General features: G+C 45.3%; 1 protein-coding gene across 12 annotated transcripts in view; it reads left to right on the top strand.

Moving 5' to 3' along the window:
• The window catches only part of POU2F2 (POU class 2 homeobox 2), a 104,855-nt gene extending 83,279 nt beyond the window's left edge, over positions 1 to 21,576 (top strand). For 10 of the 12 annotated variants that reach the window (XM_081200308.1, XM_081200311.1, XM_081200307.1 and 7 more), the window contains 12 exons: positions 1,307 to 1,426; positions 2,547 to 2,747; positions 3,771 to 3,876; positions 5,765 to 5,856; positions 6,679 to 6,840; positions 9,656 to 9,797; positions 10,750 to 10,898; positions 12,564 to 12,740; positions 13,828 to 13,894; positions 16,629 to 16,800; positions 17,118 to 17,191; positions 19,146 to 21,576. In XM_081200308.1, coding sequence (XP_081056434.1) covers positions 1,307 to 1,426; positions 2,547 to 2,747; positions 3,771 to 3,876; positions 5,765 to 5,856; positions 6,679 to 6,840; positions 9,656 to 9,797; positions 10,750 to 10,898; positions 12,564 to 12,740; positions 13,828 to 13,894; positions 16,629 to 16,800; positions 17,118 to 17,191; positions 19,146 to 19,498 — 1,815 coding nt within the window. In that variant the 3' untranslated portion in view covers positions 19,499 to 21,576. The remainder of the gene's footprint in view (positions 1 to 1,306; positions 1,427 to 2,546; positions 2,748 to 3,770; positions 3,877 to 5,764; positions 5,857 to 6,678; positions 6,841 to 9,655; positions 9,798 to 10,749; positions 10,899 to 12,563; positions 12,741 to 13,827; positions 13,895 to 16,628; positions 16,801 to 17,117; positions 17,192 to 19,145) is intronic. The other 2 variants (XM_081200306.1, XM_081200304.1) reach the window with 2 other exon arrangements.
• Positions 21,577 to 23,568: the final 1,992 nt, after the last annotated feature.

Raw genomic sequence — 23,568 nt, 5'->3', positions numbered from 1 at the left:
CCACCCATCCGTCAAATTTTGCCCAGCAGGGTTGGAGAGACAAGGATCCGCCCCACTCGCCAGAAAATGTTCTCCACCTCTGTTTATCAGTGTGTTTATCTGTCTTAGTTGACCACTGTTTCCTCCAGATCTCCTGTGGTTCTCTAAATGCTGTACTGCAACTCCCATCATTCCATGCTAATGGGAGTTGGAGTCCAAAGACATCTGTGGGCCACAGGTTCCCTATCCCTACCCCAGAACCAGCTATGGTGGCTGTAGATGAGTGAATTCTAAGGAAAAGTAGCATTTCTGCAGTGCCATGGAGTATTATTTACTACATTTCTATTCCTGTCTTCATTTGGAAAGCAACTTACAGATCCCTCAGGATAGTCCTCCCATCAGGTCACTAACCTACCGGTACCTACTTAGCTTTAAAACTCTGTTTTTTTTACAGCCCCTCTATATTTTCTGGTTAAACATATGTTGCTGTGTTTTGAAGCACAACAGAAACCTGCAAAACCCATTTTGTCCCAGGACTGGAATCATGAAGTAATTCAATACCCCCCCCAGTTGATTGATTTCTGAGTAACTGAAGAAACTTATTTTTTATTTTTCTGGTATAATATATAGCTGAGTGGAAGGTTGGGTGGGTCAGAACCGTGGGCAGCTTTGTACTTTTGTAATCAGTGTGGTAGAGACTCATGAATCAAGTTTGGTTTTGCGGGGGAATTCCCTGTGCCTCAGGCCCAGCAGCAAAACAGGAAGCCAACCTAGCAATGAGTCAGAGAGATAGCATCAACTTCCAGTTGTTGGGATTTTGGTGCTTGTGTCGCTCTTTGTCCCTTTAGCAAGTCGCTTGCAGCAGCAGAGTGAATTAAACACGTGCAGAGCTGCTTGCTTAGCATAATGTATTCAAGTTGCAGATTTTTTTTGTTTTCCTTGGTGTTGCTTAGCAGCACCCAGCACCTTGGACAATGTTCCTCAGTTCCATTGGGCCACCATCCTCTCCCTGCAGTGACACAGATAGGACTCCGTATTTTCAATGGTAGCCTTAAAACCTGATCCTTTTGTGCTGCCCTGTGAGAGCTACCCATTGCCATAGCTCTGCTTAAGCGCTTCTTCCAGGCTGGTAGCTCGGATGTTAGGGAAGGGGAGATTAGGGGCAGAGGAGAGGGGGTCAGGAAGCATGGAAGGAGAAGGAGGACAGCATCAAATTTATGTCTCAAACAAGCAATGTTGAGCTGCAACAGGAGCGGAAGGATGTCTGTCGCACACAGCTGGAGAGAGAGTCGTAGTGATTCTCTTTCATCTTGTTTTCTCCCTCCAGATCAAAGCTGAAGACCCAACAGAAATTCCTCCAGCTCCAGCCCCAGTCCCGGCTCCCCCAGCTCAGCAGCCACACCTGCCCCAGGCCCAGCTTATGTTAGCTGGCAGCCAGCTGGCTGGGGTAAGTGGAAGGTCCTGTGGCCAGACATAGATTACGGAGTTTGGCTTAAGTGGCCCAGGGGGTGGCAGGGAGGTGGAGACAAACAAAGGGCTGTTTCCATGACCAGTTTTCTAACAATTGAAAGTCCTGAACTCAAGAAGCATTGAGCCAACGTTCATTATGTAAAAAGCATGGTTATTATTTGATGGGAAGCTTCTCTCTTTCCATAAAGTTGTTTCATCGATTATGTAGTAACAAATCCAGGTTTGTAAGTATACAGATTAGAGAGAGAGAGGGTGTGTGTCTTCTGACAAGCACACTGTATGTGTTTATTATTTAGGTGTGCACTTGGCAAAAATAGTTAAAGAAATCATGTACTAAAAGGCCTGTGGTATCAGTTAATGATTCAGAATAGTTTAAGGGAAATAGAGGGTTGATAGGAAGATGGTAGCTGGGGAGGCATGGCTCCCTGGCACTCTGGGGTGGACACTGAAGGATGATGAGAAGGAAATGATGATTTTGAAATCTCACCCCTCTCCTCTCCTCTGAATGTGGTAGGTAGAGGCCTGGGGAAGTGGACATTTCTCCTGTGCAGGTGTGGCTTGTGGAGGGGCTTAGATTGAAACTAAATTCTCATTCTGCATTGCCCTAGCAAAATGCTGCTTATACCTTCCTCATATAAGCAGTAAGGGACCCAGGATGGCGTGTGTTCGTCAGCATTTCTCAGTAATGTGAGAAGCTTAGGTTTGCCCACTCCGTTCCTCCTCCTGTGCCTTTCCCAGGAGAAATTCAACACACACAGGATTTCCTGTCCCTGAACATAACGTGAAAGAACAACAGCCCTCATCTGCTTAGTGAAATTGTCCTATTGTGTTGAATTATAAGCACAGGCACTGCTGTCAGGAAAGGAGTTGGCAACCAAGAGGGATATATTGCTTGGCTCTCTGCTTGCTGGGGCTCTTGCTGATGCGCTGGGTGGGAGAAGGACCCAACTAACCAGCTTCTTCCTTCTCTCTGCCTGGTTGATTTCTCCTCCTCCCCTTTTTCGCCTCTACTCCCCTTTTGCCTGATCACCCCCTCCTGGCCTGCCATTTGCTATGCTGCCCTTGGTACACCTCTTCTCTGCCTTCCACCAACCCAGCTTACGGCCCTGATGCCTGCCCAACAGCAGCTGCTTCTGCAGCAGGCCCAAGCGCAGCTCCTGGCAGCCGCCGTGCAGCAGTCCAATGCCGCAGCTGCCGCAGCCTCCTCTCAGCAGCCTGGGGCTGAGCTGACGGCGCCACAGAACCAGCCCCAGACGCCACAGCTTGCCCTGTCGCAGCCAATCCAGCTCACTGCACAGGTAAGGGCTTGTGCACGGGAGGCTCAGCTTGCCGGGGGTCTGGCCAGAATGGGTTGCCCAGCATTACACACCACCACACAGAGAACAAGGCAGAAGTCAAAGCCTATGACAGGCTGCTCATGCAGACGTGGCCTGATCCATGGTTGGCATCCATCTGTCTCAGGAGACAGTGGAGGGGTGCGCCTTTCTGGGCGAGGTCAAACTGTTGGAAAGTTGCAGTGCCTGCTGTGGCTCTAGAGACTGATGCGGGAGAGACATGTTTTGTTGCAGCTGGGACAGGTGAAGGCACTGCGGCATTTCTTCTCTTATGTAGGGATGTGTATAGAAACTAGGAGAGGATGTGTTTGTTAGATATTATCCTTCAGTTCAGCAGGGTACGTCCCTTTGTCGGGCAAAAATAAGGAACCTGTTGATAGGTTAGCTTTAACCTTTAGTTTTAGTAATCCAGGATCCTTTATTGCAGACTGGATTTCCTGTTATTTCCCCCTTTTCTCCCTTAAAAACAATAGACACGCCAAACAGTCTTCTTATAAGTTAAGATAGATTTACTCGCTCAGTTTCACAGTAGCATTCTTGAGGCAGGCTGAAAATGTAGTTGCAGACATATACAGTAGTTTAGATCAAAATGGAGTTTGAGCTGTGACTCAGATTCAGCACTTGTCCTTCATCCCTAGTCACTGATGAGGCATCGAAGAGAAGAGGAGAGAGAGATCGGAGATCAGGAATCAGAGAGAGACCAGGCTGGGAACGTGACCGGCTTATATAGGCTGTGCCCCTTTACCTGGCTGTATACAGTGGAAGTGGCTCTCACAGGGAGGATTTTCTGTAGACCCTGTGAGATCCAACTTCCTCTGTGTGTGCCTTTCTAGCAAACACACATTGCCACTCGCCACAACAGACCCTGGTCAACTGTAGCAGAATCCTCAACACTTTCACCGGACTGCAGTCCCCAGCATTAAACTGGCATAAATTTGCATGGTAGATATACCCACACTCTTCCTCCCCCTCGCTTCTCTGTTCTAGGACATCCAGCAGCTGCTCCAGCTCCAGCAGTTAGTCCTCGTCCCAGGGCACCACCTCCAGCCGCCTGCACAGTTCCTGCTGCCACAGGCCCAGCAGGGACAGCAAGGTAAGAATGGCTTGTGTGTGAAAAAGAGACTGCATAGGCCACACTCCGCTTCTCCTGGCAAAAGGGTATTTGCAGGCAAGCAGTTCCTAGTGCAACGAGCCGTTGTTTTTCCGCTGTAAGCTGCAAATGAAATTGCCATTGACTTTATGCCCTGATGGGGGGAAAGCTCAGTGAAGTGCTCTTTCCCAACAACTTTTGAGATGTATAAGAAAAACGTTCTAAAATGTTGTGAAAAGTCTGAAAAATAAAACATTGGCACAGGATGAAAAAACAGCAGCATTTGAAAATCAGCACTATAATACTCTTCCATAGAAGTGCCATGGCATGAATACTGTAATATTTAAAAATGGTTCTAAAAGCATTTTCAGTGTTAATTAAAACATTTTTTAAAACAACAACAACAATGTCATGAAATGACGCTGACTGGAAAATAATAATAGTGAAGGTGAAATGGCAATAGGTTCGGCTGCTTTAGGCATCCCTGCCAAAACCAGATGGAAAAGAAAATGGAAGAGCAACAATACTACGGTGATTTACACCTGTAAAGATTCCACTAGTGTTTATTATTATTATTAATAATAATAATATTAATAACAACAACAACTTGGGATTTTTTGTGGTCTGTTGAAAACCAGAAGAAGCAGCACAGAGAAGACACAGGGGGGAGATAATGAGTTGATGATGTCATGTACCGGTAGATGCTGGTAGATGCCCTATAAAAAGTGAGTGAACCAAGTGTGAGGATAGTAAGCACCTAGTGTGGAAGCACTGTAAGGCAGGGTTGGGGAATCTGTGCCCTCCCCCCTCCAGATGCTCTTCGATCTACCAAACTACAGCCAATGTGGCCAATGGTCAGGAATGGTGGAGTTGTAGTCCAGCAACATCTGAAGGGCCACACATTCCTCATCCCTGCTGTAAGCCTTGGACAAAAAAAACCAAAACACAGAGTTCACTGTCAGCCTACATCTTCTTGCCCCACCCTCACCAAGCCCAGGTCTACCAGAAATTATGTTCAGTCCTGAAAGGTGATAAAATCATGTGTCTGAATATTTTCAAAGTACTGTTCCCTCACCACAGAATTCCCCGTTTGTTCCCCCCCATTCTGGGATGAAGAGGCAGATTAGGGAACTGGAGAAATCTGCCTCAGCATAAAGCATTTTATTCTCTCAAATTAGAATCATGTGCTGGATGGTAGGGGTGAGACAATTTTCCAATTTTGCTTCCTCTTACTTTTTCATTTTTCCAATCTTAAGTTTCCATACCAGTTTGCAATTAAAAAAAAGAAAGTCCTCGTGAAAATTCCATCAACATTTTTGTACGAATTTATCCTAATAAATATATTTTTGCAGAGCAATTTTCTTAATATAACACTACATTTCTATGTTATTTTCACAAATATATGATTTTATATGCAGTCTTTACTCATTTATGAATCTTAGTGCAAAATAACCTAGCTGGAGAACTGCGTTGCAGAATTTGGAGAAATATGAATTTCAACAAATGGCTGTGTTTCAGTTTACACTTTGTTTCAGAAAGTGTGAATTAAATAGGCTCACCTTCAAATTCCTCCCCAGTCTGCAAGAAAAGACAAACAACTGTGAAGAATAGAAAAACCACATTTTCTAAACGCTGCAGTGTCCAGCTAAGCTTTTTTCTTGTCTGCACATTTTCAGCAGTAGCTGCCATTGTGAATTTTTATTTTCTCTTCAGCCAATGAAGGATTTTACTTCTCCTAAATAACAACAGTGGAGGTTTTTAGGGGTCTGAAGAATGGCACCAAATTGGGAGATTTTTATTCCGGGTTTGATCAGTAACTTTTCACACGGTGGAATAAGGTGGTGCTTGATTTTGCGAAGCTGAGCTGTTCACTACATCTTTTCCCTCACAGGGCTGCTCTCGACACCAAATCTCTTTCAGCTACCTCAGCAAAACCCAGGGAGCCTCCTGCCGAACCAGCCTCGTGCAGGACTCCCAGCACAGGTGAGTGCGTAAAATACTCAGTGGGAACGCAGAGATATTACCAGCCTTGGCCTGGCAGTCTCATTCTTCATCTTTTAATGCTGTACTCTTGTCTACTCCAGTATATCTTGCTTTGAAGAAAAGACTGTTTCACCACAGTTAACGCAATGCAATGATCATTTTGTCAGACCCTTGAAGGCAGTGGCGATCAGGAATTTGTTTATTTGTTTAGTACATTTACACCCCTTCCATTATGGAACTTCACGTGGTGTGGATGGAGGGGGGATCCTTTCCCAGTCAGTCTTCCAACCAGGCACTGATCAGACCTCTAGACCTGCTTAGCTTCAGCATGGTGGCTCTGTATCCTGTGCCCTGGGACTATGAGGATTGTGATCACTCATCTCACCTTTGCCTCTGCTTAAACAGTTTCCCAGGTATTGTTTCAAAGACTTGCAGAAATGTCTGACCAGAGCCAACAATGGGATATAAGTAATATGGTGATATTGACACCACCTGGGAAGCAGTGTCCTTTTGTCCCACTGCTTGGCCCGGGAGGCAGGGAGGGGGAAATCACTCTTTAGAGTTCAACTGAAGCGCACAACAAGTTGGGTTTTCTCCAGATTTGCTCCAGTTTGGAGCTAGAGTGCAGGGTTTCCCTGGGAAAGGAGTGGGTCAGGCAGAAGACCGCTTGGCCCTGTGCTTTCTAGGCACGGGAGTGGTGGAAGTGTGGACGAGCCCTAAGCTGTTTCACTGAGGTCTTGTTCATACATTATTCTTTGCCTTCTGTTCGGTGCTTTTGTGCAACTTGGTTCAGCGTTTCTGTGTCTTCTTTCTGCTCCCCAGCAAGTGACTCGGCCTGGCCTCCCCGAGTCCCACCTCACTCACTCACAGCCGCCCAAATGCCTGGAGACCCCTTCACACCCTGAGGAGCCCAGCGACTTGGAGGAGCTGGAGCAGTTTGCCCGCACCTTCAAGCAGCGGCGTATCAAGCTGGGCTTCACACAGGTACTGGCCAAGGTGTCTGGCTTAGGCTAGTCCACGATGGAAGAGTGGGATGTCGTTGGTTTCCTTTAGGCGGCTGTGCCAGATGTGGCACTGTGAACATTTTCACTGTGAAATTATTATTATTATTTTCTCCCCCACCCCAAGATCTTTATTGAAACTTAACATATATACATAATAACCAAAATTCCCAATGATTCCCTCACATAAAATATAATATCTAAATTACAACAGCTACTTAATTATATACATAATTATAAAACCCACCACCCACCCTCTACTTCCCTCCACAGCAATTCGACTTCTTTATATTTCTTTCTACCTTTTTTCCTTGCATTCTATAATAAATTATTTTTGTTACATTCTGATTTTTCCTTCTTTATTGATTTTGTTATTGCTTACATTTTTCATTCTAAGCTTATTAGCATGTCATTTTTAGAACAATATTTTGACATAGAATCTTCGAAATACTTCCACTCCATTCTTAACTTTTGATTTGATTGGTATCTTATAATTGAAGTTAATTTTGCCAATTCTGTATACTCACACTGAAAGCCAGTGTGGTGTAGTGGTTAAGAGTGGTGGACTCGTAATCTGGGGAACCGGGTTCATGTCTCCGCTCCTCCACATGCAGCTGCTGGGTGACCTTGGGCCAGTCACACTTCTTTGAAGTCTCTCAGCCCCACTCACCTCACAGAGTGTTTGTTGTGGGGGAGGAAGAGAAAGGAGAATGTTAGCCGCTTTGAGACTCCTTTGGGTAATGATAAAGCAGGATATCAAATCCAAACACTTCTTCTTCTTCTTCACTTAATTTACAAACATTTTCGCTGTGAAATTACTGTTCCGTTTATTAAATTTCTATATCGTCCTCCATCCAAGGACCACAGGACAGTTTACAACATAAAAACACAAGAACACATAACATAGTAACAAACAAAAACAAGAATGACTCTCCCCTCAGTTTAAAAGGCCTTCAATTGTTTAATTAGCCAAGGCCTGGGAGAAGAGGAATGCTTTTGCCTGGCATCTAAAGATATGTAATGAAGGTGCCAAGCAAGCCTCTCTGGAGACAGCATTCCACAAGCGGGGAGCCAATGCAGATAAGGCCTGTTCTCCTGTTGTCACCCTCTGGAGCTATTGTGGAGGAGGCACACAAAGAATCATAGAATTGTAGAGTTAGAAGGGATCCCAAGGGTCATCTAGTCCAGCCACCTGCAATGCAGGAAAGAAGAGCCTCGGATGGTGATCGCAGGGTCCAGGTTGGTTCATATGAAAGAAGCATCAGAGATTGAGGCGGCAATGTTCCCCGGGGTGGGGGGGGGGGAGACTAAGGTCACTTCCAGATGACCTGTTTATTGAACATTCATTCCAATTTGTTTGCCCAAAGTTTGTGGGGTGGTTAGACATTGTTGGACATTAGAGGCTTTAGACTAGAGGATCCTTGTGAGTCCCTTCCAACTCTACAGTTCTATGATTCAGTGATTTAGCATTCATTCTTAATTGTTCACAGGGAGCCTAGATCATGTTGATCTTTTGATGAGGTGGTCATGTATCTCCAAATCACATTTAATTGTGCAACCTAAACTTGCCTGAATGTGATGGAATCGAAAATAGTGACATCCTGGAAGTGCCCCAAACATACAGTGGTGCCCCGCAAGACGAATGCCTCACAAGACGGAAAACTCGCTAGACGAAAGAGTTTTCCGTTTTGGAGGTGCTTCGCAAAACGAATCTCCTATGGGCTTGCTTCGCAAGACGAAAATGTCTTGCGACTTCCTGCGGGGTTTTTTTCCTCCCCCCCCCTTTTTCTAAGCCGCTAAGCCGCTTATCAGCTGATCCGATAAGCCGCTAATAGCGCTAATCTGCTAATCCGTCAATGGGCTTGCTTCGCAAGATGAAAAAACCGCTAGACGAAGAGAATCACAGAACGGATTCTTTTCGTCTTGCGAGGCACCACTGTACATAGAACTAGGAGCAGCTCTAGAAAGTACATTCCCCATGTTGGTTGCATAAGCACAACCTTCTCTTTGGGATCAACCTGAGGAGTGAGGCAGAGATCACGCCAGTTTGAATGCACAGCCTTAAGTATTTTTTTGTGGTTTTTTGTGTTTTGTTGTTGTTGTTGCTTTTGTTTTATACACAGGCTTTTTTACTACTTTTAGCCAAAAGTAGTAAACTAAGCAGTTTATAAGCATCCACAGTACAAAACCAGTAATATTTTCAAGAATTTTTAACAGTAGAAATACATTATAAAACAGTGGGTTGTATTCAGCACTTAGACCCACTGAAATCAGTGGACTTTAGTTAGTCTTGTATTTCAGTGGGTCTATTCAGAGTATGATGCAACCCATTGTCAGTAATGCAATAAAATTGAAGAGGAATAAAATCAGTCAACCAACTAAAAATTCCATAATATAAACACCTGGGCAAATGAAAAAGGTTTTAAGCATGTACCGAAGAGAAGAAAATGTTGGTGTCACCTGTACCTCCCTGAGGGGAGTATTCTACAGTTGAGGCACCCTCTGGTGTTTATACATGGAGGAGTTTGGATTTGATATCCCGCCTTTCACTCCCTTTAAGGAGTCTCAAAGCGGCTAACATTCTCCTTTCCCTTCCTCCCCCACAACAAACACTCTGTGAGGTGAGTGGGGCTGAGAGACTTCAGAGAAGTGTGACATACATGTGAAATATTTCACCATGTGAAATACATGGTGTATTTCTGCTAGAGATGGGCCTCCTCTGATGATCTTAATGCCCCGGCAGGTTGTATGCTCTCGGTAACAGCTTCTCTCCCCACCTCTGTCTTTCTCCTCCACAGGGTGATGTGGGGCTGGCCATGGGGAAGCTTTATGGGAATGACTTCAGCCAGACAACCATCTCGCGCTTTGAGGCACTCAATCTCAGCTTTAAGAACATGTGCAAACTCAAACCTCTACTGGAGAAATGGCTCAATGACGCTGGTAAGTGGAGAGGAGGAAGCGAGCAGGAAGAAGCTGAGGTCTGCTGGAGGAGGGTTAAGGCCTCTTAGAGGCAAAAATGAAAGAGCTTTTGGGGGTGGGTGGGAACAAGTGATTAAAAGGAAGGTGGATCTCAAGATCTGAGATATTTTCTGCTGAGGAAGCTAAGCCCTGATTGAGTTGGTGGAGAGGAAAGATGTGGAAATGAGCAGGTGTGAGGGAAATCATTGTCAGGGCTGGGGAGAACATAATGGAATAGAAAAGAATGACTTCATTATCTAAGAATGGTCCCCACATGTCTGGCCTAATGCAGGTGTCAGATAGGCCTGAACAGGCCTTTGGGGAGCCAGTGGGTGGACAGGGGGCCTGGCCCAAGCCTCCAAGGACAGAGGGAGAGAATGCTAACTTCAGGCCTTTAGGAAAATTCACTTTATGGGCTCAAAGTTCTGCAGATTACTTCCCAGTAAGGCAGAACATGGGAAAATATTTCCTCAGCATATACATTCAACTTTAAAATTGCCCCTTGACTGCTACTAAGATAGATCTTCAAAGGTTTCGTTTTTTGAGCTGAGAAGCTGCTGTTACACAGGCTGCTTAAAAGCCAATCCAGTGTGAACTCTCTAAAGCAGGACTCCAACATAGCTCCCTCCAGATGTTGCTAAATTCCCATCAGCCCCAGCCAGCATGAACAGTGGCCACAGATTGTGGGAGTTGTAGTCTCAACAACATCTGGAGGGCACCATCTCTAAAGTCACAAGGAGATGGCAGAGAGGCAAGGGACTGGTGTCACTTCTCAAGGCGAGCAAGTGGAAACTAGACCCAGTAGAGGGAAAGATGAAGATAGTGAAACTGGATCAAGCCATAGGAAGGAGTTAACACACCAGGTGGGGTGCTGTGCACTGGGTGATGATGTTTGCAAGGTGACTAAATGGCTCCCCCACACCTCATGTTTCAGAGACAATGTCTGTGGACTCCACACTTCCCAGCCCCAACCAGCTGAGCAGTCCCAACATGGGCTTTGATGGGCTGCCAGGCCGGCGCCGCAAGAAACGGACCAGCATTGAGACCAATGTCCGCTTCGCATTGGAAAAAAGCTTTCTCGCGGTGAGGCATTTCCCATTGTCCAGCCCCCCACGTACCTAAAGTATGATATGGAAAAACCAGGTTTCAAATTCCTGTTCTCCTGCGAAACTCTGACCTCGGCTAGTAGGGTTCCTCACCGAACCCACATCTCAAGGCTGCTGTAAGGACAGAAGCAGATAAGGCCATGCATGGGCCACCCCTGTTTTATTCTCAGGAAGTGTGTGACATATAAGGAAATGAATAAAAACAAAATTAAGCAATTTTACAATGTGTTCAATTTAGATTGTATATCACTTTCCAAGGCTTTCAGCAACTTTTCCTTATCTCTAGTTCTTCATGGGGAAAAGCTGTTGGGGGAAAAGGCCAATCTTACTGCCCTTGGCAGCAATTGCAAGAAAACCAGGGGTTATGCCAGGGAATGGGAATCTGAGGAACCAAGGCAAGGGTGGGGAACCTTTTTCATGTTAGTGGTGGGTGGGGCCAGAGGCAAAAGTGAGTGAGGCAATCAATGTACATAGTAAACCTTTGCACAGTATGCAAGTTTCTATGCACACCTCTCTAATCTCAACCCAGACAAGCAAGAGGCATTATCTGTATTCAGTGACTCATTCCTGCTGGGCAAAATACACTTGTGAGAATCGAGGCCAGCTATGCATGGGGCCTGGAGAAAGGAGGCATAGCCAGAGAGAGTGGCATGGAGACTCACATTCGGCACTTGATCCTGAAGTTTCTCATCCCTGGACCAGGCATGAGTCAGAATCAAAGAAAACACAAGAGCCAGGAAATCCACTTTGCTCTGGCAAACTCCTGACCCAAACAGGAAGCCCTCTATAGCTCTTCCTATTTAGGAAGGCCCAATGGCCATCCTAGGAAGAGCTTGAGAAGATTTCATTGCCCTACCTAGAAGGTGCTCCAAACTGCTGCTCTGGTGGCTCACACAGAGCCAAGGGCTTCTGATTTTAGTCCAGGTAATTAATGACACTCCTATTTTACAACAAATGGGAAAACAAGGCTGAGAGAATATGACTTTCCCAAAGTCTATGCTAGTCTTTGGCTGAGCTACCACTCGAACCCAGGTCTCCCAAATGAATGGCTGACTCTCTTCTCATTTGATTCCAGCTGATAGAAGTGTGTACACACCATACATTTTAAGCACATTACTTCCCCCAGAGAATCCTGGCAGCCACAGTTCACCCTTCACAGCACTACAGTTCCGAGGATTCTTGAAAAACCATGTGCTTTAAATGTGTATTTAAATGCAAGGTGTGTGCACAGCCTAGGTGTGTGTTCTGGGTTGTTTTTTAAGTTCATTTACCGTAACTCTCTTGCATTTAACTGATAGGTCAGCTTAAGCCTCACATTATTGGTTGTCAGAAGCAAAGGCAGGGAAATTCTCAGCAGGATGACGTTTTGTTATGTGCTGTGTACCAGAAAGAGCAGAGAAAGAGCAGAGCAGCAGCAGTTCTGTGCCTCATCCTTTCTAGTTTCATCCACTGCCTATATTTCAGGTTCACGTGATAGTTTGGCAGCAGATCTAACGTTCTTTAGAATGAGTAGAACAGCCCCCTACATGTTTCTATTATTTGTTTTGTTTTGTGTTCCTGTTGGGACTCTATGCCATGACTTGCCCCAATGTCACACCATCCTGTTTCCCCCCTACTTCCAACACCTTCCCCCAAACTGCAGAACCAGAAGCCTACCTCAGAGGAGATCCTACTTATTGCCGAGCAACTGAACATGGAGAAGGAGGTGATTCGCGTCTGGTTCTGCAACCGCCGCCAGAAAGAGAAGCGGATTAACCCTTGCAGCTCTGCTCCCATGTTGCCTGCCCAGGGCAAGCCTCCTGGCTACAGCCCTCACATGGTACGTTCCTACACACGTTCACTCCCCCCCGCTCCCCCCCCGGCACAAAACTCCATGGAATATACCTGTATGGAACATGCCTTCTGTGCTGTGCAGGTGAGGGCCTCTTGTAGATACCATCTTATCAGGGTGTCCATTCTGCACAATAGTTGAATTTGGCCTTTAGAGCTTATTTATTTCAGAAAAATTATATGCTAGGTTTTTTTGTTTGTTTTTTTTGTACCCCTCAAAGCACTTTACAAAAAAGCAATAAAGTTTATCGCTTTTAAAAAAAGATAAAAGCAACTGTTTAAAACTTTCAAAAAATTTAAACCAGTGATGTGCTAAAATAATAGTAACAGGTGTTGTGGTGCCTACCTGTTAAATATTGGACAGGTGCTAGCTCTGTTTGTCTTTTTGGCACCTGCTGAAGACTTTCCTCTTCCAGCAAGTCTTTTAATTAGTGGCCTTTATCCAAGTCTGCATATGTGTCAGGATTATTTCTAAGATGCCTTAATAGTGCTACTTTTTCTGAATTTGCTGCCCTGGGCTCCTTTCAGAGAATAGACATTTAATAAATAAAAATGAATAAAATTTAATACATACATGTATTATTTTCCTCTGCACTGCATCTTTAATCATACACTTAGCTTCACAGTTTGGAGTGTGAACCCCACCTCCACTACTTCCCCCAATGGACAATGCCTACATTACTTGCCCCCCATATGATACAAAGCTTCCTTCCTTGATATATCCTTTTACATGATGCATATATTGTGCTCATACAAAACTCTGCCTACCTACCTGATCTTTCACTGCAACTTCACTGAGCTTGCATTTACCAATCCACTTACCACCCCATTTGATACATGGTACAAACTTTCCAGGTCCCTGGGCTTCTTACCTTAACTTCCTCAAATAAGGTACATTCCTATTGCTCACATTACAGAATTTATGTCTAACATACTTAAATCGTTCATGAGTGTCGCCCCAGCCTAGTCTGCTAGTTGCATCTTAGATATGATCCCCAGTCAGGGGAGAAAGGTCTTTATGTGGATTTTATCCATTGTGTCTCTGACAGTCCGTTTCTCTGCTGCATCTCCTCCAGGTGACCAGCCCAGGCACCGGCACAAGTCTGCCCCTCTCCCAGGCTTCCAGTAGTCTGAGCACAACAGGTAGTTGTCTTTTGGTGACACATTCCCTTCTCCCTGGGACCCCCTTTCCCCTTTCCTTTGCCTCCTTCTAGCACAGCTGTCCAGTGGTGGGCTGCTGAGAGCTCAAGGTGTTGAGGTTGTGGAAATGACACAAGAGCAGTCTGTTGGGTTATGAGTGAGAATGCATCCTGATGTTAAGACTTCCAAAGGCCCAAGCGCTTTTGAGGACCCACTCTCGGCACTTGCAAAATGCTTACAGTCATTCAAAGCACCTGCTGCCTCCATTGCCACCTCCTTCCCCAGCCCTGACCTGTATATCTTACCTTGGCACAGCAAGAGGTGGCAGTGGCAGAGAAGGCAGCAGGTGCTCCAGAGGCCCCAGGAGAGCATGTTTCCATGCCAGGGAAGGACTGGGACTACCAGGTAAGAAAATGCTGCTATGCACATATTATTCACTTGAGATGATGGGGCTAGTTGTCCCAGTCCCATACCTGGTGTGGAAACAGTGCAACACTCTTGTGCTCTCCATTTAGCTCTGCAAAACTTACCGGTAACTTCTTGCTACATGCTTAAGGGGACTTGGAAGCAAGACTTGGAGTGCTAGTGAGGCCAAAAAGAGCACAAGAAAGTTGTGCTTTGCTCCCTCTGCTGCTACCACATACCCCACACACTGGGAAATTTCCTCTGAATTGTGATGACCTGGCATTTGTAACGCAGCTGGCAATGCTATGGCAGATGCAGACATAGGAATTGTTTTGAACTTGGTGAGATCTGCAGGCTGGAATCTGGGGTGATGCTCAGCCAATGTTTCAGCAGCAGGTGATGGCAGTTGTATTGTCTGGTTACACCACAGCATAAAACCAATGCGAAGCCATCCAACCTGACCTAGTGCTGATATATTCAATGACATGTTAGCGCAGGAATATGTTTAACAACATCCAACAATAACATTTTTTTTTCTTTTAATGAAAAACATTCTTAGGAGGCTGCAATTTTGGGCAGACAAATGACATGTGACAAGAAGGATCTTAACTATTTGTGTGATGGGTTTTTTTTTAATGTTCAAAAGCATATGCGCTTAGCTGGCTTAGCTCTCCATAGCGCTCCCAATGTGTTTACCCCTGCAAATTCTCATCTGGCATTCTGTAGAGGGAAAAGCTGTTTTGGAGAAACTGTCCAACTATTTGAATGAAACACAGAGGGCTTATTCACACTTCCTTTTTGCCCCGCTCTTTGCAGACACAGGTTTATGCTTAAAAGGTCAGTGCCTCTGGATCTTTCCCTGCGAAAACCTGCTCTTTAGCACTTTTCTAAAGCAAACACCAATTTGGGTTTTCTGCAGATTTACATTTACTCCAATTGAGCGTTAAAGAGCAGGTTTTTGCAGAAAAAGCTTTGCAGCAAAAAGAAGGTTGTGTGCGCTTGCTTGGACACAGAGTTTTAAAGTGCGGAGTGTGGATAAGCCCTAAGCCACAAACCATGGTTATACAAATTACACACAGCTTGAACACTCCTGCTTTGCTCTTCTCTTCCTCCAGTGGGAAACAATCTATGGAGTTGTTGGCTTAGGGCAGGACCTGAGTGCAACAGCGCTACTCCCCACTTGTGATTCAGAGGTATACTGGCTTCAGTACTGGAGTTAGTATGTGATCATCATTAGGCCTGGGTGAAATATCAATACATCACCCAGGACTGGTATGAGAGGCAGACCACGATGGTGGCTTCACCTGGTGGTATATCGCAGGTGAAACTGATGCCACTCCTGAATTCCTCTGCTACCAGTGCCACTTTCAACATTGGGCCACTGGTAGCAGAGGGACTCAGGATCAGTGGCGGTTTCACCTGCAATATACTGTCAGGTGAAGCTGCTATCACTCCGCCTTTCATACCACAGAGGGAGGAGTGAGCTGTATTACCAGGCCAATACAGCTTGTTCCTCCTTTGGCTTCTTTAAACTTGTCCCCAGCTGAGCAAGCCCCGATGCTAGAAGCATAGGGCTTGCTCAGCTGGGGGTGGGGCAGGAGCAGTTTAATGCTCAGCTGGGGAGGGGGAGCTTTCCCACCCCCCAGCTGAGCCTCGCAAAAAAGCCTCACAAAAAAGTTGTCACGGCTTGCGAGGCACTGGGGTGAAACCGTCTCTGCTCTCATGGTGAGAGCTGCGGCAGTTTCACCCCACACCTCACTGTATCCAGTAGTAAGGTAAAGGGTAAAGGGACCCCTGACCATTAGGTCCAGTCGTGACCAACTCTGGGGTTGTGGCACTCATCTCGCTTTATTGGCCAAGGGAGCCGGCGTACAACTTCCGGGTCATGTGGCCAGCATGACTAAACCACTTCTGGCGAACCAGAGCAGCTCACGGAAACACCGTTTAGCTTCCCGCCGGAGCAGTACCTATTTATCTACTTGCACTCTGACGTGCTTTTGAACTGTTAAGTTGGCAGGAGATATCCAGTAGTAGCAAGATCTAGATTTTAATTACGTGCTCTGCAAAGATGTACTTAGTTTTGTCTTGACTCTGAACATTCAGGGGATGAGATGTCACACTGAGCTTCAGAGGAACTTGGAAACATGTAGAGATCTTTCACTTCTGTGTGCCTCTGAAGTTTAGCATGCTGTTGGGAGGATGCCCTCTCTGGGGGGAGAGGCAGAGTTGGTGCAGCTCCCAATAATGGCTGGCTACCATGCCTGTGGGCTCCTGCTTCTGACCACCAGCCTTGGCAACTCTCCTTCACTTTCTTTGCTCTTCTTTTGGACAGTTACTACCTTGTCCCCCACAGTCTGCTCCCTGACCCCCAGTCGGACAGCGGTGGGAGCAGGGGGCACCACCCTCAACTCGGTCACGCCACCCCCAAGCAACAGCACAAACCCCAGCCCCCAGAGCAGCAGTCACCCAGCTATCAGCTTGCAAGGCCTGAATCCCAGTACGGGGTAAGTGGTGTGGGAGAGAAAGGTATTTGGGGGGGGGGTTCAGCTTCCTCAATGGTTGGACTGTGGGAAAAGAGGTTTGATCCTGGCTAGGCTCACACCATTAGAGGGAGGGGGCCTTGGGGGACAGAACCCAAACAGTACGGGAATTAGAACTCACCTGAAATAATAGACTCTCCATAAAACAATGTCTCACACATCATTTTAAGCTACCTTCTGGACCCATTTCGAACAGGTGATTGTGGGGGTGGGTGGGTGGCACTCTAGTGTTAGCACTGTAGATCCCCAACTTTAACCTGCTGCCTCTGGTTTGATTTCAGAAGCACAGTGCTAGGGGTGAATGCAGGGTTAAACCCAGCGCTAATGGCCACCAACCCGCTGGCCACCATACAAGGTTTGTGAAAAAGAAGATCAGACATGATGTCATCACTGCCATTTGCTCCACTGGCCTGTCTGTACAAGACTGTGTGGGTGTGGGTGAGAGAGAGAGAGAAGAAAAAGTGTGTGTATGTGAACAAATACACACAGAAGGAATACATAAACCCGACACACAGCCATTCTTCAAAACTGATTACGTATTAGGAGAAATTCACACTAAAACATTGGTGAATTTTCATGAGGATTTAAAAATAAATAAATCACAAACTAATGTGGAAAGCTGAATTTAAGATTGGGAAAATGAGAGACAATGAAAATGAAATTGGCATATTCACTCATTCCTATTCTCAACAGATGGCAGCATTGAGCCAACCATGAATTTCTCTGCCCACTTCTTTCAGTTTACCCGTGTTGTCTGCTCACTGAGGTCATCATATGACACAGGGTCTGTGATGTAAAACTCTGTGTCCAAGGCTGAAGTCCAACATCCTGTTCCCCACAGTGACCAGCCAGAAATCACACTTGTAGAAGTGCCTAAAACCAGCCTGTAAAACTGGTTACCCACCATGCCCAATGCAGTCATGCACGATGGCTTATCAGAGACTCATTGAAACCAGTTTTTAATACCTGCTTAGAACTACAAAAATGCGATTGTCAAGCCCATGGTGCATCACTTGTGTGCCTGTGTTTTGCCTTGATGGGTTACAGATTGAGCAGGTAAAGCTGTCTTGCCCTGAATCAAACCCCTGGTCTGTCTAGCCCAGGGTTGTCTATTCAACAGCAGCTCCTATGGGATTCAAACAGGGTTCTTTCAGCCCTGAGATCCTTTTCGATGGAGATGCAGGGCATTGAAACTGTGTCCTTCTGTAGGCAAGGCATGAGTTCTACCACTGAGTTAGGGACCATCCCCATGTGCAGGCCTGTCTTTAAAAACACCTCCCCCTCTATGATTTCAAGCATGAAACATTTGAGTCTAGGTGAAAGTGTATGTGAGATGCTGCTGTGCAAATGTCGTACGGATGCATGAGTGCAACAGGTCAGTGGAGTCCCTCAGAACCTCCTCTCATTCCTGTTGAGGTCTCTTCTCCATCCCATCCCTTAGATTACCTATGGTAGAAAGCATCCTACTCCATAACATCCGTTTGTAACATTGCACCTGCTAATCATCTGCGCTCACCCTTCTCGCCACACACCATGTGTCCTTTTCTATGTGAAACGTGCTGGGGGAGGGAGACAGCGATGTGGAGCTGTGGTTGGGAGCAGGTGTCATTTGAATTGCGGCTGTGCTGAAATGTGCTGCTGCCATTTTGTCATGGTAGGGGGCCTTGGAGGCTCCTGTGAAAAGATGACCCCCGCATCAACACATCAAGAGGAGAGCCACAGCGCTAATGCAGTTCCTCTGGGCCCATTGCATGCTGGAGGCTGGGATAGCTCAGTCAGAAGAACAGGAGACCCTTAGTCTCAGGGTCGTGGGTTCGAGCCCCACGTTGGGCAAAAGAGTCTTGCATTGCAGGGGTGTTATGTACTGAGTTGAATAGGATCCAAAAGGCAGCAGTCTGATTGGTCCTAGAACAATAGGATTCAGAATGCAGCAGTCTGATTGCTCCTAGAACAATAGGGTTCAGAATGCAGCAGTCTGATTGGTCCTAGAACAATAGGATTCAGAATGCAGCAGTCTGATTGGTCCTAGAACAATAGGATTCAGAATGCAGCAGTCGGACTGGTCCTAGAACAATAGGATTCAGAATGCAGCAGTCTGATTGGTCCACAGGAGGCACCCAATACAGCTCCAGGTGGAAGTGAATCCGCAACCTCCGAGTATATTTCAAGGGGGTTGGACTAGATGACCCCCGTGGTCCCTTCCAACTCTACGCTTCTACGTTTCGACGATTCTGTGACCAGAAGCTACTGACATCATGCTGGCGCCCATGCGCCCTAACTGCTGTTCTTTTCCCCCTCCTCCTTTGCAGCATTGGCCAGTGGTGGAAGCCTGCCAATTACCAGCCTTGATGCCAGTGGTAACTTGGTCTTCAGTACCAGCGGAGGCACGACTGGAAGCCAGAGCATCGTGACTTCGTCGCTCTTCCTCAACCATGCAGGCCTGCCCTTGCTGAGTGCTGCCCCGGGAGGCGTGGGGCTGGTGTCGGCGGCGGCTGCTGCTGTGGCTGCCTCCATGCCCAGCAAGTCGCCCACCCTGACCTCCTCCTCTTCTTCCTCCTCTTCCTCCTCCTCATGTTCCTCATGCAGCTCCTCCAGCGAAGTGGCGCAGACTCTGGGGCAGGCTGGTCCCGGATCCACCGAGCCGGATGCCAAGACGGAATGAGGGCTGAGGGGGGAGCATCCTCCCCGCCTTCTCGACACGTGGGGGTAGTAAGGAGCGGACGTACAAACCGACGAGTGAAACCAAAAAAAAAAAAACCAAACAAAGAATTGTCAGCAACAGCCAAACGAAAAACCAACCAAAAAATAACCCAAAGCAACCAAACAAGCAAAGCAAAAAGGGACAAAGGAAGAAACCAAAAAGAATTCCCCAAACTTTTAGCATTTATTTTTTTTCCTTTTTTCTTTTTCCCCTCCGATGTTCAGGACAAAATGCCTTGCAAAAGGTGACTTTGTCAATTGTTTGCTTGAATTATTTTCATTGATTTCTCATTTGCTAGTTTCCTGGACAGTTTCAGAAAGGAAACAAATAAATGGGGATCGGTTGTTCTTTTTTTTTTTTAAGAAAAAGAAAAAAAGAAAAAACACATTTAAAATCCTTAAGGGGAAAATCTCACACCAAAAATCACCAGTCCTAGCTTCACCCAAAGCTTTTTACAGACTTTTCTAACTTCTGTGTCTGGTCGAATGTCTTTCAAAACTCTTATTTATTCTTATTTATTCTTTTACTTTTCTTTGGGATCCAGAAAGGGTTGGACAGGGTGGGGGTATATTGGTTTAATTTCAGGATCTTGCTAGAAATATTTTCCTTTTCCTTTTTAAAATGCTAAAATAATATCCTTTTCTGCTGTGTTTTTCGGAATAAACTTTATAGTTTAGAGGGATTCTCATGAGATACGAAGGCTAGGATTTTCAAAAGGCAATAATGAGAATTAGGTACCAACTTCCCATGATGGTTTCCTAACTGATGTCCTGCAATGATTATTATTATTTTGCATCTCTGCTTCTACCTGACTCAGCCTTGCAATGAACTAAAAAACACACCCAAGAACATCTAGACCACAGCATCCTTGGACCAGCTTGCTTGCCAATGCATTCCTGTATATATAGCCATTTCTGGCTTGAAAGGAGAGCTGGTGGTGGTGGGGAAACTGCTCCCTGTCTAGTTCCTTACCTCTGATTTTGATTCATCATAAGGCCAGAGTATCTAGTGCCTGGGTGAGAACTCTGTGCCCCTTCAGAGGTTGCTGTACTACATCTCCCATCATCCCTGAGCATCGGCCATGCTTGCTGGAGCTGATGGGAGCTGGAGTCCAGGAACATTTGGAAGGCCACAGTTTCCCCATCCTGATCTAGTGTATCGAATGCAGATGGAGGAGCCTAGACATTGCCCTCTCCCTGTTACCCCACTGAGGACGGAATTAATTGCATCCATTCAGGAGTAAGCTTATTAGTAACATCTGGGTTACTCACAGGGTACAAAATGTAAATACTCATGTCTTTGCAAGACAGGAAGCCTTCTTGAAAGTCTCAGCCTTCAACTGTTTCAGGATGGGCAGCACTAAACGTGTACGTTTTGTTTTATCGGCTTTTTCTTTCTTTCGCCAGTGTTCAATTTTTCTGTAGCTTTTCTTTTCTAAATTGATTTTTGCCTGGGGTTAGTATCAGGGGTTATTTTTCTGAAAACGGGATGTGTAATTTTTATTCTTATTCTTTTTATTTTTATATCTGTGTTCTGAAAAAAATAATAATATTCATATTCCAGTGCCTGACAAAAACCAAAACAAAACAAAAAAAACGGGAATTTCAGCATTCTTTACATTTTCCAGAAAAAAACCAAAAATTGATAGACATCACTACAGAAAACAACAAGATGAAGACCACTGGGGAATAAAAATGAAACCACAGAAGAGGGATAAAAATCCCCCCCTTTTATGTGGCTCACAGAGACTCGGAGGCGAGAGACAAAACTTTTAACCAAAAAGAACCAACCAAGTGAACAAAGGAAGCGTACAACAAAAAAAAAACACCCCACCACACAAAAAACTTTTAATTGAAGAAGAAAGGATGAAAAAAATACGTGGGAATAAATGGGAAATCTTTACTTTCTCTGGTTAGACAAATGGCTCAACCGTCTTTCTCTGTCCTGAAAAAAAAAATACCTCATGGAAAGGTGCGTTGAGAAGCCAAGATTTTATAAGTGGCAAAGAGACAAAATAAATAAAAGTAAAACGAACCAAATCAATGGAAGTTGGGAGGGTGAGATCAGAGGATCCTGAAACTTCCTCCCAGAAGTCTAGAAAGCTTTAAAAATGGCTTCTCAAAACGCTCTTTTTATTTTTTTGTTTTTAAACTTTTATTTTGTACATTTTTTGTTGGCTTCCTTTATTTTATTTTTAAAAAAACTGGTTGGTATGGGATTTTATTTCTAAATGTGTTTGAGGGGTGTTTTTTTTTTAGTCAATGTTTTGGGGCTCTTTGAATGTTCGTCTTTTACTTTCAACTCCTGCGAACCAAAGTCTTGCTGTTGCAGAGAAGGAAGTTAGCCATGGCATACTGCGATCTGGTAGAAAATAAAAAACCAAACAAAAGGACAGAGTGGAAAAAAGATAAACAAGCAAACAAACAAACAAAAAAAGAACTTTGAAACCTTTCTTAAAGGGAAAAAAAACCCTCGACCTCATTTTATCTCCTGCTTTTGCTGTGTTATAGCGTTCAGGTGGGTTTGAGATAACAAAAGAAAAAAAATACTGTGAAACTTTCCAAAAATGAAACAAACAAACAAAAAACAGGAAACACCTAGTTTTAAAAGACTTGAAAAAAAGGTTTTTCATCCCAATATGTGCGTGAGTGAGAGAGAACCAGCGAGTATTTATCTGTCTCTTTTAAGATTCCAATCATGCTATTATGGTGGACATCTGGGGAAAAAAGAAGGAAAAACATTTGGGGAGTCCAATTTCTCTCTCTCTCTCTCATGTGCTACTGAACGTGTTACTAGGTGGAATGTAACTGTTTTAGTGATATTTGTTACTCTTTTTCTTTCTTTTTTTCTTTTTTGGGGAAAAAATTCTTTTGGGGGGTATCTTCTATTTTTTTTTTTATAGAGAAAATTCTATGTTCCGCTTTATCGCTTCTTACTGTATTAAAAAAAAGACAAAAAAACAAACAAACGCTAAAGGTTTGCAACAAAAAAAGATAAAAAAGGGAAAAAAACTAAACAAAAAATCAACAAAAAAAGAAACAAAAACCAAAACGTGTTTTTTTAAAAAAATTGATTCTAGACCAAAAATGACCCTATCTCCATGTGCGGAGCTGAGCGGTGGGTGAATGGCATGGAGGGGAAACAGCCAAGATATATAGGGCAAGCAAAGGGTGATGGAAAGTTGGAAAGGTTGCTTAGAACCTGGAGAGAGGCGTTTCCTTTTTCAGAGAGCTGAAAGGGGAATGACGAGTGGTGATGTGGGCATTCTTCCCTCTCTCTGTCTTCAAAAACCAGCCGGCTGTTTGACCAGAGGCAATAGTGGGGCAAGAGAAACAGAGTGAGTGATGTTGCCTGTCTCAAATCACTTTCAACTCTTTTTTAAAAAACAACGACCGGCTCTCTCCAGTTTTAGGAGTTGGATATATGGGAGGTTGTGAATTTTGCAACTGCGGACTCAAGCCAGAGGGGTACCCCCACTTCTTCCCTCTCTCCCTCACCCCCAAATTGGAGACTGTAAACGAGGCAGAGTTATCGCTAGCTTGGGGAGGAAAATTTTGTTTCGGTTGGTCCAGAGCAGAACTACCTGGCACTCATTTCAGATTTGGCCACTGGTCTTGTGGGGCAGGATGCTTCGCTGTCTCTGTAGCCATCCTTGCCTCTCTAGTCCACATACTCCCCCCCCCCCAATGGCTGGTAAGAGAAAACAGGCGTGAGATGCCAGGCTGCCCTCTATGAAAAGCCGCCACATCTCTCTGTTCCGCCAACCTCCCGCGCTCCTAGGAGTTTCAGAACGAGGAAGGAAACAAGCTTTAAAGTACAGCTGTAAAACCAAATATTTGCTCACACGCCTCCGTGCCGGTGCCCGACCCAGGGTTGGGGGGGCACAAGGGAGGGGGGCAGGCTAGACCCCCTCCCTCCCCTCATAGTGCCAAGACACCCACCATAAGGCTCTTTGGAGATAGCCCGCCATATACCTCATATACTTTAATGATAAACCAAATAGAAAAGCTTTATTAAGGGTGTGTGCCGGA

Source organism: Podarcis bocagei, assembly GCF_964188305.1.
Source record: "Podarcis bocagei genome assembly, chromosome: 7".
Classification (NCBI taxonomy): domain Eukaryota; kingdom Metazoa; phylum Chordata; class Lepidosauria; order Squamata; family Lacertidae; genus Podarcis; species Podarcis bocagei.
This window is presented reverse-complemented; position numbering and strand designations above follow the sequence as displayed.